The sequence below is a fragment of the Asterias amurensis genome, chromosome 14 (genome assembly GCF_032118995.1).
Source record: "Asterias amurensis chromosome 14, ASM3211899v1".
Classification (NCBI taxonomy): domain Eukaryota; kingdom Metazoa; phylum Echinodermata; class Asteroidea; order Forcipulatida; family Asteriidae; genus Asterias; species Asterias amurensis.
The window spans coordinates 19,454,145-19,466,900 of NC_092661.1; the positions used below are offsets into that span (position 1 = coordinate 19,454,145).

The 12,756-nt window shown below is 39.0% G+C and overlaps 1 protein-coding gene across 1 annotated transcript; it reads left to right on the forward strand.

Moving 5' to 3' along the window:
* The first annotated feature begins 109 nt into the window (after window positions 1-109).
* On the forward strand, window positions 110-6,310 carry LOC139946906 (small ribosomal subunit protein mS31-like). Its single transcript, XM_071944685.1, has 7 exons — window positions 110-253; window positions 2,209-2,505; window positions 2,812-2,967; window positions 3,267-3,428; window positions 3,621-3,691; window positions 4,255-4,416; window positions 5,002-6,310. The coding sequence occupies exons 1-7, from the start codon at window positions 177-179 to the stop codon at window positions 5,259-5,261; spliced, it is 1,185 nt and encodes a 394-aa protein (XP_071800786.1). The 5' UTR covers window positions 110-176; the 3' UTR covers window positions 5,262-6,310.
* Window positions 6,311-12,756: the final 6,446 nt, after the last annotated feature.

The window sequence follows — 12,756 nt, forward strand, 5'->3', positions numbered from 1 at the left end:
ATGTAGATTATTCAAACAATATTTATGAATACATTTTAAATTATCAATTTATTTAAACATTTTAAAGATAAAAGGTGGCATAAATACTACAATCTAGTCTGGTTCGGGCCACATTTTTTTGTGTTGGTTTTCTCTACAGTGGTGGTCTGGTATCTATCACTACAGTCTTTTATGTGATGCTCTGCCCGAAAAACTCTAGCAAAATGAGCAGAATTTGGCGGAGAATTCCTCTGATCTACGGTGTTAAACACGAGTAAGTGCTTTTTAATCACAACCCCTAATTTATGTGAGAACTTACTCTTGATAGTTGCTACGATTTAAATCTCTAGTCTAGAGCTCCCGCAGATGTACCGGTGACTTCGGCACCTTGCAAACACGGCACCTGCAAACTCGGCACCTACAACCTCGGCACCTTGCAAACTCGGCACCCACAAACTCGGCACACGTACAAATACAAACTCGGCACCCAGTTGAAAAAGTTTGATTTTCACATTGCATGGTAGGCCTCATTTTTATGTAAAAGTTCAGTCCCACCGACCATGTAAGTCCCATAAAAAGCTTGATCCTGTTATAAAGTAATATTATTAGTAATAACTTTACAACATTATTTTTGGAATATAATTATCGTAAAATTTACCTGAAAATAGAAGCGACGTCACATAGCGTGGGACGGAAAATGATAACACTGAAAGGAGTGTGCACCAAACGATCTTTGGTGTGTGCATGCCATGCCGAGCTGTCGCAAGTTAGGCTCTGTTAAAAAGCAAATGCCAAAAATCCATTAAAGACCATTAACCAAACTAAACAAACCCTTTAAAATTGTTCAAAGCCCAAAACATAAAAAAATGGCGCCGCACTTTCACTGACATGGACGCAATTTCAGCCTAATTTTAAACAACATTTTAAAAACTTGTTGTCTGAACACAGTGCGGGCGTCACGGTAAATTTGCTGGGGGCCCAAATTAATTTCTTGAGAGTTCCGAATTCTTACTTAATAACTCCCATAACTTTTTTTTCCCATAAATTTTAAATAAATAAACCAATTTACATAACTGGTGATTTTGCTATTAACAGCATTTACAAAGCTACTATAAACTATCAATCCATTTTTTATTGTGTAAGACACGTACTTTACTTTATTTTTAACCACTTGACTCTCTGAGATGATATTGCTTGGTGCCGAGTTTGTTAGTCAATAAAAGGCAGGTGCCGAGTTTGTATGATGCCGAGTGGGTGCCGAGTTTGCAGGTGCCGAGTTTGCAAGTCGCCGAGTTTGCGAGGGGGGTGAGGATGCAGAGGATGCAGAGTTTACCATAAGGGTTTGTTTGTTAACTTTTTTTCTTCGGGGGGGGGGGGGGGGGGGGGCACTTAATTGCTTTGGTCACACCCATGGCTACTCACAATCAATCGTAATTCTAGTGATAGTTGATACAGCCTCAGCTCGGGAAGAATTATTGTGATATCATGGACGGATGCTGGATAGTACTTTTTTTAGTTTAGTAATAGTACATCATAATAATACTAATAATAATAATAATAATTACATTTATATAGCGCTTTATACTAAAAATAAGTTTCTAAGCGCTTCACAAAAAACAAATATAAATGATAAGTAAGCAAACGGGAAAACTACATGAGCAGTTGCGATAACGTAACCCTCCTCCCACCGTTATCGCAACTTGTTACTATAGTAGAGTTAGATTGTTTAACCACCCATGGCCATGAGTCCATTAGGGAGTCCATGACCATGTTGTTAACCAAGTTTATTGTTTAACACATTCAGTAAACAACACTAATCTTAAAATAGAGATGATTGACTCAATGAGTGTGATTATTTATATCATTTATTATCATTTCAATTTTGTGGATCCGCCCCCCAGGCAGGTCGGGGGCTGGGACTATAAGCGTCCCAGCATATGGACCAATTCTTAGGTCTACTCCGGAAACTAATAGATTAATATTAGTGACACTAAAGATTAGTAGCGACACTAAATAAGGCCCCCTCCCCCTGTAAATCTTTAGCCTCCAGTGGGAAGGATAAAGAAATGTGATTTTCACAACGAGATGCCTTTATGCTAAGTGTTGGAATTGCCCAATCACTTTATTAACAGACTTTATTAACAAAAAGCCATCTCCCAGACTGATTTTATTTTGATTATTATAAAGTAAAATGTAATTGTAGTGTTTGCAATTTTGTTTTATTTTCAGGCCTTTGATTTTGGCAAAATTTAACATCTCCAGATGTGTACAGACAACAACTGGCAGGCTCGACTCACCTAAAGAAAACGGGGAAAGCAATAGTAGTGAGTCCTCACCAAAGACTCCACCAAAGAGTCATCTTTCAGCTGACAAACTCCTTAGCACCCTCACAGGGTTAAAGGTTATGAAGAATTTAGATTCAAAGGTCGGGAGGTCACCAAGGTTAAGGTCAGCTGCAGCCGATTTTCTTCAGCTGAAGGAGAAGAAAGCTGATGAAAGAGACAGCACAAGTGATGACATTCAAAGGTAACCACCGATGCTGTTGCACTTTAGGAATTAAATGAAAGGTTTTAGGGGCACCAGGTGGCAGCAGACTTACCATGGTAATTAGTTGTTCTTCAAATGCTTCAAACTGTGTAAGCATTGAAAATTCTTCGGTAAGTCTGCTGCCACATTGAACATTTTACCAATGTTGGAATTTACAATTATGTATTGTTCGGGTCAGTGTAGTTTTTTATCAAGATAAATTCAGTATTGCCAATCAGCTCTCTTGTATCTAACATTGGTGTACTTTCTATTATATTTGCATATTTTTCCCTTCATCTCTCTCAGTCCGGAGATCATTAAGAAAATGGTGCTGGAGACTGTTACAAAAGTAGCCGAGATTTTCCCAGAGAAGGAAGTTGTTGAGTCCGATTTACTGAAACAGCTACGAAGGCATGATGAAGCAACTGAAGCTGGTCAACTTGGGGACCTAGATGCAGTTAGGTATGTTGATTGTAAAACATTGGGGTTACACATGGAGCGAAGGAAGGGTTCCTGCACTTTGTGATTGGTCAGGTCATTCTCAAATGCCACACTCGTTGCTTTACTAACCCCTTCTGCATTAGGGTTAGGGAATAAATTTGGCATAGCTTCACTTCAGGAAGTTACTAAGTACCTTCAGCATTAATGAATAACTACCACCTGGTTAGTCTTTTGTAATCCTACAATTTTCTGTCACAACGCTTTTAATTTCCGGCACTTACCATTCACAGATGACTGTTATTTCTCTGCTTACTGTACAGTTCAATTCTATCGGGGATCAAAGTTCAGAAGCAAGCAACCCTACGAAAGAAAGTGGAACATACAGCGAGTGATGAGAGAGCACTTACAGAGATGTTAGGAAACCAGTTTGGAGATGATTCAAGACGAAGTGAGAAACCAGAGCCATATAAACGCCAACAGATGTAAGTGCTTTAGTATAAAAGGAAAAAAACAACACATCTAACATCTTGCCTTTGTCTATAAATTTGGACAAAATAACAAGATCAATCCATCTTGTTGCTGACATACAAAGGGTTAAACTCCTATTACTGATGAATACAGAATCAATGACGATTTACATGTAAATGATTATGAATGTGCTTGTCTTTCCATAGGAGAACATTATTTGACCGTCAGAGACTGAACCTTTTCAAAGTATCTTCTGATAAAGCTTCTAAGACACAAGGTTGGTATTTGTTCACTGAGGCAATAAGGCATGATACACAAAAGCAGCACTGCACATTACCGTAAATCAGAGAGATAACACTCTTAATCAATTCTACAATGAAGATGTAACATTAAAGGAACATGTTGCCTTGGATCGGACAAGTTGGTCTATAAAAAAGCGTTTATAACCGTTTGTTATAAAATGCTCATGGTTGGAAAGATAATTTAAAAGTAGAATACAATAATCCACACAAGTTTACCTCGAAATTGCGTGGTTTTCCTTCTACTAAGTGAACTAACATGGTCGGCCATTTATGGGAGTCAAAAATTTGACTCCCATAAATGGCTGACTCTGTTAGTCGACGAGGTAAAAGGAAAACCGTGCAATTTCGAGGCATGTTTGTGTGGATCATTGTATTCTACTTTTACAACATCTTTCTACCCATATGCATATTATAACCAACGCTTTTCAAAGACCAACTCGACCGATCCAAGGCAACGTGTTCCTTTAATGTTCAACTATCCTGGTGCTACACATCCTCTTAACAACAGTATTTGTGTTTACATGTATTTTATTGACAGTGTTAGTTGACACAGAGAATGATGTCCTGACACTCTGGGATAAGGAGGAAAAGAAGAAACTGAGGGCTTTGTCGCACTCCACAATAAGCCATGGATTTGAGGAAATGATCAAATGGACAGAAGAGGGGAAGTTATGGCATTATCCAATCAATAATGAACAAGGTGGGTAATAATGACAATAACTTTTATGTGGTAGTTTCTGTGGATTACCATCAAGTGCTTTAGTAAATTTTGAATCATTTTGTGAGAATGCAGTTGATATTGTCTGATAAAGCACATCACCTTATCTAGCTGTGCCTAGGAATGAGATTAAAGGGAAGGTACATATTTGGTAATTGCCAAAGACCAGTGTTCTCACTTGGTGTATCCCATCATAGCTAGAAGTCTTTTATTATTTTAGTGAGAAATTACCTCTTTCTCAAAAACTACGTTACTTCAGAGGGAGTCGTTTCCCACAATGTTTTATACTATCAACAGCTCTCAAATGCTTGTTACCAAGTCAGTTTTTAAGTTAATATTTGTTTTGAGTTGAAGATACAACAATATTATTGAAATGAAATTCTTAAGATTGAAAGTATGAGTTTCAATTGTCGCAGCTTGATACATGGGACTTGGCTGACTGGTAGATCTTAGAGTGGTTATGCTGTAGTGAAATGATAGATTAAACACAACTTCTTTGACTTAATATTCCTGATCATACTTCAAAACTACTTGATATTTATTTAAATTTTCTTTTCTGTGTTTCAGGTCTTGAGGAGGAGCAAGCGGTTGGTTTTCATGAGCATGTTTTCTTCGACCATCTTCTGGAAGATCTTCCTCAGATTGAACCAATTATTAACTTTATGGAATTGGTTTGTGTTGGGTTAAGTAAGAATCCATACCTCACAGTGGAGCAGAAACATGAGCACATAGAATGGTTCAAGAAATACTTTATAGAGAGGGAAGCATTAATCAAGGAAGCATTGGAGGCCGAGAAAGCTGATGAAGAAAGAGGAATGGTTGTCTAATGAGAAGTCTGTATTCATCAAATGACTGTTAAAGCATCCAAGTGGCGCCTTTCATTCAAGAGTAAAAAATTATCTACATGATATTTTATTGATAAAACGATCCACATCAAGAGGTGCATTACAAGTTTAACTGCCTTCAACCACAGCTCTGTTCACTTCGTGTTCGTTATGTTACCAGATGCATTGTCTCTTGGGTAATAGTTTATCACTGATACAGTGAGTGGTGATCAGGACAGATTTGGAAGAGTAAGAGACAATGATTTATGAAAGAAACCGATCAATGTTTCATAACTCATCTTCAATCAAAATGAATACGATTTGATTATGTTTAAAAAACAACTCCTATCTTCAAAAGAAATTGTTTTTATACTAGAAGAGGTATGCTCGACGATAATACTGGTCAGTAAAGCTATTTCTAAAGCTTGCTTTCTATAAATATGAAGGCTGTATAGGTTTCCCTGAAAATGTGTGACAGTCAGTTTGAAATAAATACATTCAGGCATGCAAGTTACAGGATACTTATTGGACTCCCTGCACCTTCAGATTGTCATGGAATTGCCATTACAGATGTGAAAGACTTCGCCTTTGTTTTAAATAAATCGTCAGATTCTATTTGCCATAATTCTATTGGATTTATTTCCACACACAAGAAATAAATTTTATCATAGTGTTTACCACTGCATTGGAGAATTTAATAGCGAATGTCAACAGAGGGCGCAATTACAATCAAAGATGTGCATTTATTGCTGGGTGTTTACAGATTAAAATTTAACAAACCTTGTGAAAATTGAAAAGGAGTTGGGTCAATGTGAATTTATCAGATTTATGTAATTTTTGCAAAGGAATTTCAATTGAACGTCTGCAAGGGCGATGCTTCAGATAAACTCGGTTACCTGGGTAATGGCCACGGTTTAAAAGAACATGTATAACATCCAGCAAAGTCAAGTATAGGTTGTTTTTTATTACGATGTCACAAAAATGTCAATGGGTTGTGTTATTTGGTCATAAAACCATTTTCAAAATAAAAAATGAATAAGATACTGACTGATTTTACCTTCTTTATAGACTGCTATTTATTGATGTCATGTGGACCCACTAGGGCCTACAGTTTACACTGTCACATATCGATTGTATATCTCAACATTCCTGGTGTTTGTTGACGTCATGATTCAAATCTTACAAATGAGTCAATAGTTTGTCACCCCTTGACTCGAGTGATTTCAAATCCCACTTCAGAATTTCAACAAGAAGACAAAAGATCTTCTTTTGGGCGGCCTCTTCTTTAATCTACCGCCCCTTGGTATCGTGTAATCCCCTTGGTCAATCCAATAGGCTTTGATGGGATTGGCCCAAGGAGAAAAAGCACCTGGACTACAGAGTGGAGTCGACTGCCTCCTTGCAACCGAAGAGCTTAGTGTTGGTCCCACAGAGAGTTGAGACAGGGTTGGGTGTAAAAGACTATAGAGAATGATGGTGATAAATCGTGCGGGAGAACAGAACCTCTTGAAGAGATCTAGACATGACTTTTAATCCAGTCTTTAAAAGGCTTCTGTACCTAACCGATTGAGAGGAGGGTCCTTCATAAAAAGGATCGCGGTACATAGGTAAAAACATCTGCAAGTGGTTGAGATACGTGTTTCAAACAAAGAGAAACGTGGAAAAGGCATTTGGATAAATGAAGAGGGGTTAATGGATGAACACTTTATTTGGGTGTTAAGGATGAAACTGTTCAGCCAGGAAACTGGTGTTATTAAGGGTTTTAGGTGATAGGTGGTCATCCATTAAGATCGGTTTACAGGAAAATCCGGTTAATTTTGTTTCGAGACTGATGTAGCGGAAAAGTAGTTCCTCGCTTAATGGGAATTTGACAAAATAAGGTTTGTTGGGGGCTCTTTCTTGCTTGGCTAACAGCAGATCGACTATGAATAAAAATGCCTTCAAGTCAAAACTCAATCACAAGCAACCCAATGCACGAGGCCGTAAGTTGGGTGAATAAACAATGAACGTAAACAAACTATTTACCCATCATAAAATAGCTGAAAAGAAACCAGAAAATAAAAATCAGCGCGGTCTTCTACTTTAAAGAGCATCAAAAGTCTAAAAGTACTATACATGTAATATTTGAGGGTGTTGGTACATACTTTAATGTGGGTAGGGCTTTTTTGTGAGGTCTTTGTCTTGTGAACCCGTACAAGCTAAACAGGTGTTGCAAGGATTGACTGGACGAGGACTGGGCTATATCCTTGAGTGGAGGTGAGGGTAAATAAATCTCTCTTGAAGATGTTACGAGGTCTCTTCAGATTCTTCACTCTCAGCTTCTCATCAAATACAAGATTCTGAAGAGATGGATAACATGACGAGTAGTGTTTACATAGGATCACAGGTATTCAGCAACTCTTGCTTTAATCAAACTTCTGGCACGTAGCTAGGCATTGTAAAGTTGATTTCAAATATTTTACAATGGTATATAATTCAATTCCTCCACCAGAGCTATTGGGTTTGGTCCGATCTCTGCACTATCGGATGAGGTTGATACGCTATAGTTTAATGATTCGGCTTCTAGTTAGCCTATTGTCGATAAAGGGTATAAAATGTTTTACAGGTCGTTTCCCTTAAAAGGGTGAAGCTTCGCGTACGACCCCCCCCCCCCCCCAATTACGAAATTATTTGTGAAAGCGTTCTCGAACAGCGCCCCCTTGTGATAAGCACTCAAGTTAACATGGATTTAATATTATTATACATTCAATGCAAATTTGGTCTATAAACTACATTTTCATTGTATTTTTTTTTTACTGTTTGCTCTCTCCGAGTAAAAAGGGTAAAGCTGTCTTAAATCTTGTATTCAGTTGTATGACCGTTGAGGGCGTACAAACACAACTTCTCTAAGGTCTCGCAAGCTCTTTGAAGCCCTTCTTAAGACTCTGTAAGTCCTCATTGTGATGCCTGAATTTGATTTTTTCCTCCCAAGCGAATCCTCAGAAGAAGGTGCGGGTAATCCCATGCCAGGGGCATTAAGGGCCTCAGCTCCTCAAGGGAGACCAATCTTGGCCAATTAACTTCTGCAAAAATGACCGCGGGGTCGGCTTATCCCAACCCAGGCCCTCTCTCCCCTTCTACTTTGCTGTACTCCCTCCAGAGACCACAGTACATCTACCTAGTATGACGGTCTACCCTCATCAGTTAGGATTTTCAACCATAGACTATAGAGGGATATATACCAGGTGCTGTTAGACTATAAAACCAATACAAGGTCTTGATAGCCAACCGTTGCATGCAATTGCTCATAGTTCTTTTATTTTGCTTTCTTTACTTTTCTCCTTAGCAGCTCGGCCGCCGTGGCTTGATCCCAAACTCTTGCTAAGAAGTCCCGTGGGCGGTTTTTATCCCGACTTGTTTTGTTATTTGCCGTAGCCACCTGCACACACCGTGCGGCAGGGAGAGAGAGCCAAAAGATTGGCCACAAACCCCCAGGTAGAGTTTGACTTGTGCGTGTACCTTACAACCCGCAAGGGGCGAACTTAAAACCAAACAGCGTTCACTTTTTTGTATAAAATCTTTACAATTTGCCATTTTTTTGACATCCTCGCGGCTTTTTCACTCCGACACCGAATCTTTCAAAACTTTTTAACGTCTTAAAAATCAAAATCTTTGTGTGGAAATAAAATAGAGGTGTCAATCACACCAACACACCAAGTCACTGTGACAACAAAAAGAGAAAACCTGGACCAGTTTTTGTCTTCTCGTGCGTATGCGATATTACAGAGAGCGACCCGTTAAAAACACCAGGGGCACTTTGGACCCAGAAATGCCACCAAGCTATTTATCTAGCTAAACGAAAAGCGCGCCAGGTGAAAAGAGTTCTAGCTTCAAAAATAGAGAGCTCTCTCTCGACAGTTAAACATCCACGACCCATAACTTCACACTTTGTGGTAAGGTTGGAGTCGGTTTAGAAGTCATGAAAGACTAAAATGCGGTGTGGCTGAAGCTGTAGCAGTTCCAATCTTCTTAAGCAGACGCTAAGTAACAAGTCCCACCAAGCGATTAGATTGCTCCATTTTGATTCTATACAGCAGTGTGTAATGGGACAAGTTGGTCACAGACACTGGGCGTCTACCGTCTGGTTCTTCTATTGACTGTTCTCACCTCGATAGAACGGTGGCGTGAAATCGCTAAAAAGACGGTTCATGATTTAAAAACAACATGATTTAAACACTCTGTCGCCCGATAGTCTTCAAAACGGTGTTGTTTAGTTTAAGTATACAGCCTGCAGGTCATAGGGCATTTCTAAACTCAAGTTTAACAGTTAGTGATTTTACTTGACTCGGCCGTGCTTCTCATAAATGATTCAACCAACCCAATTATAGCCATTCGTAATTCAATCGTTTCTATTTCTGTTTTTTTATATGAACTGTCATAAGACAGTTCATAAAATTATGGTTAACATAGGGGATTATATATTCACGTTGAATTTTGTATCAACAAATGTTTGGTTGCTGTAAAGGGTGATAACACTCGCATCAAGTAACTTCAAAGGCTATATTGTCATTTAAACCAACAAATTGTAATGATTAACATATCAGTAGGCTACATTACGACAGTAATTACTTTTAAAAACCTCTAAATTAGAGCGCCGCCAACGACAATGAGGAGTACAGTTTCTTTGGTCATCCAGTCATTGCACTTTTGAGGGACTCTCATCTCATAAGTATGACCTTTTCCCACATTATGGCAGGTTTTTAACAATCTTTTGATCGACACCTCTGTGGCCATAAGAAGCCTTCTTCGTTCCCCTTGTCATACAGTGGAAGTGCATGGTGGTTATAATATAACATAGATATTGTACTTAGAAGTCCATTTTGGAATGTCATGACCGCAGTTTGTCATTGAGTCAAATCGTGGCTTTGTTAAACCCACTTAGCAAAATTTGTTCCCAGATTTTAAAGCAATAGTTTCAGGTGTGAAAGGTCTTGCAGCTGCGGTTTTTTTAAGTGAAGCTATTTTTTGTCATTCGTTGTTTGCGTTTTAAATTAGGTCTTTTTGAAAAGAGGGAAATTGCATGTCTCACTTTAGAAAAAGTAGATCACGACAAACAAAGAGTCGACCGACTTACAGTTGGTCAATGAACCGAGTTGACAGTAACATGACTGATGGATATGACTGATGTATAGGGTGGGTTCATGACCTAAAAATCAGTAGGTTATGGATCGTCTATAAATCCAGTTAGGAAACATAAAGTGTCTACGATTTAAAATGAACGAAATAATGTGGATTTTGTTGTTAATGTTGTTAATTCCTTTTATAAAGTGTAAAGGCGCTTCAAGAAGTCACAACGACAATCGATGCAAGGTTGAACAGGGGTTTCATGACTATGGCAGAACAAAGATCATCATGGTTTTGTACATTATAAATATATATATATATATTTTTTTTCATAGGTAAAAAGAAAGAAACAAACTTTACAACCCTCCCCCGGACACGTATAAATCTCTTAACCTTTTCGCTGAGTTCACTGGAATGAAATTTACCTGCTAGAAATTTAGAGAACAGGAAAGGAAAGTTAAATCCTTTCTTGCTTGTTTCCATCGAAAAGTTGTTGTAAAACACCTTGTTTGTTTCCTTTGGACCAGCCAGCTTTGATCCTGATATCAGTTTCTTCTGGATTGTAGTTTATTATCGGATACCCAACACCAATTTACTGTAAGATTGTTCCAATGGGCCTTTGCAATGCTTTGATAATAGCACCGGGAGACTTTGAGAAGTGATTTCATTTGTGCTTAGGCGGGACGCTGGCAGCGACACAGCCCGGGTCCCAGTGGAGTCTGAACGGTGTGCATATCCAGAAATTCACGGCCAATAATAATTCCCAATGAATGAATGATGGAGTGAAACTGTGAGAAAGGATTAGAATTAGGTCTGATCCGTAAGCCAAATAAACTCTATCCGACTCTACCGTATGGGGATTTTTCCAAGGGGTTGAGTTTTTAAGGGGGGGGGGGGTGTTGACAATGCAGCAAGTGGAGCAGAATGGGAGTCAATGTCGGTACTATATGGCGGTCGGTTCCAGCGTGCTTCGAGTTAATGTCCCCTGTATTCAGTGAGGTTTAGGAACTTGATGGCAGAGCCGTGGTGAAAGACCCGTATTATGATAACTTATGGGCCTGGAAAACGGCTTGTTTGTGTCGGCGGGTTTGAAGCAGGGGTCATGGAGGACAGATCCCAACACCTGTATGCTTCTCCCGAGGGGACAATAATCAACCAGTTGACATTTGATTTCTACAATTGCCCAATTTTCAAGTTTGATTCTATCTTAATCGATCGTGTAGAGAAGAAATGACCACATGAACATCTGATCTTATCAGGTTAATATAGGCTATATTAAGCCTATGTCTAACCACACACTGGGTTAGGAGAGAATAAACAAACAAAAACACTGCACTTTAGTGACTAATGACCCCTTAAAATCAGGATATACCTTTATAAAATTAAAAAACACAAATATAGAACTTAGGTGGTGGAAAAATTAAAAGGGGGACTGGGTGTGAAACTGGTCTGGATCCTAGGGGTCATGATGTGAGCTGAGATGATATCTTCTGGAACAGCATACAGTTCAATATGCATCCCCTTACTATATATCCCATACTAGAAGGTCCAGTCTAATCTAATAGTAACTAAGGTCAACGTTTTACATTGCATACCTAGTTACAGTTTAGAATTCTACAACCTCTTTATAGAAGGGCTACAAACCACACTCAAAATCCCAACTTCCGCTGAGCTTTCAACTACAGAAAGAGCCAACAATTTTGACAAACAAATTATGCCAGTTCGACTTCTGTGTGATAAGGGGGTATTTGTAAGCAACTTAACCCTGACTTTCTTTGACATGCAAACTAGTATAATATCAGCACAATACATGGATTATAAACTGACGCTGTGTGACTCACCAAGCAATCCCATTGCCTCACACTGAATTTCCAGCATTTCCCGCCCGCAGACTTTTCCCGTCTTTTTGAGGAAGATTGACAGCGTGGCTAGTTGCCATAGTTACGATGCAATTTAAGTCTTTGGGTATGGGATGTGATCAATCATCGATATAGCTGTGGTTATTGACAAGAGTTGATTGAAAGGACAGCAACAAAACGGACTATTGTGAGTCTGGAGTGAGAATTTAATTCATTAAAAATGGATGGTTCTGTCAACGAAGTTTGTAAGTTACAATCTTGTACCTTACGACACGTTCCGGCTCTAACCCCTCAACAGGGAGGCAAGGGAGCCCCAAGGGGACCCGATAACAGCGAAAACAAGGCACGTGAAACTCTCCTTTCGATTGATAAGGGTTTACTGAGATGTGAGAAACACCTCGTGTCATTTGAGCAAAGGACTTATTTTCTTGGTTTAACTCGTAATTCCCTTTATCGTTGGGATTGACACTCACTATACCCACATGGTTTACCAATGCACCCATACAATCCATAAGAAACACCAGTTTGTTTCAACC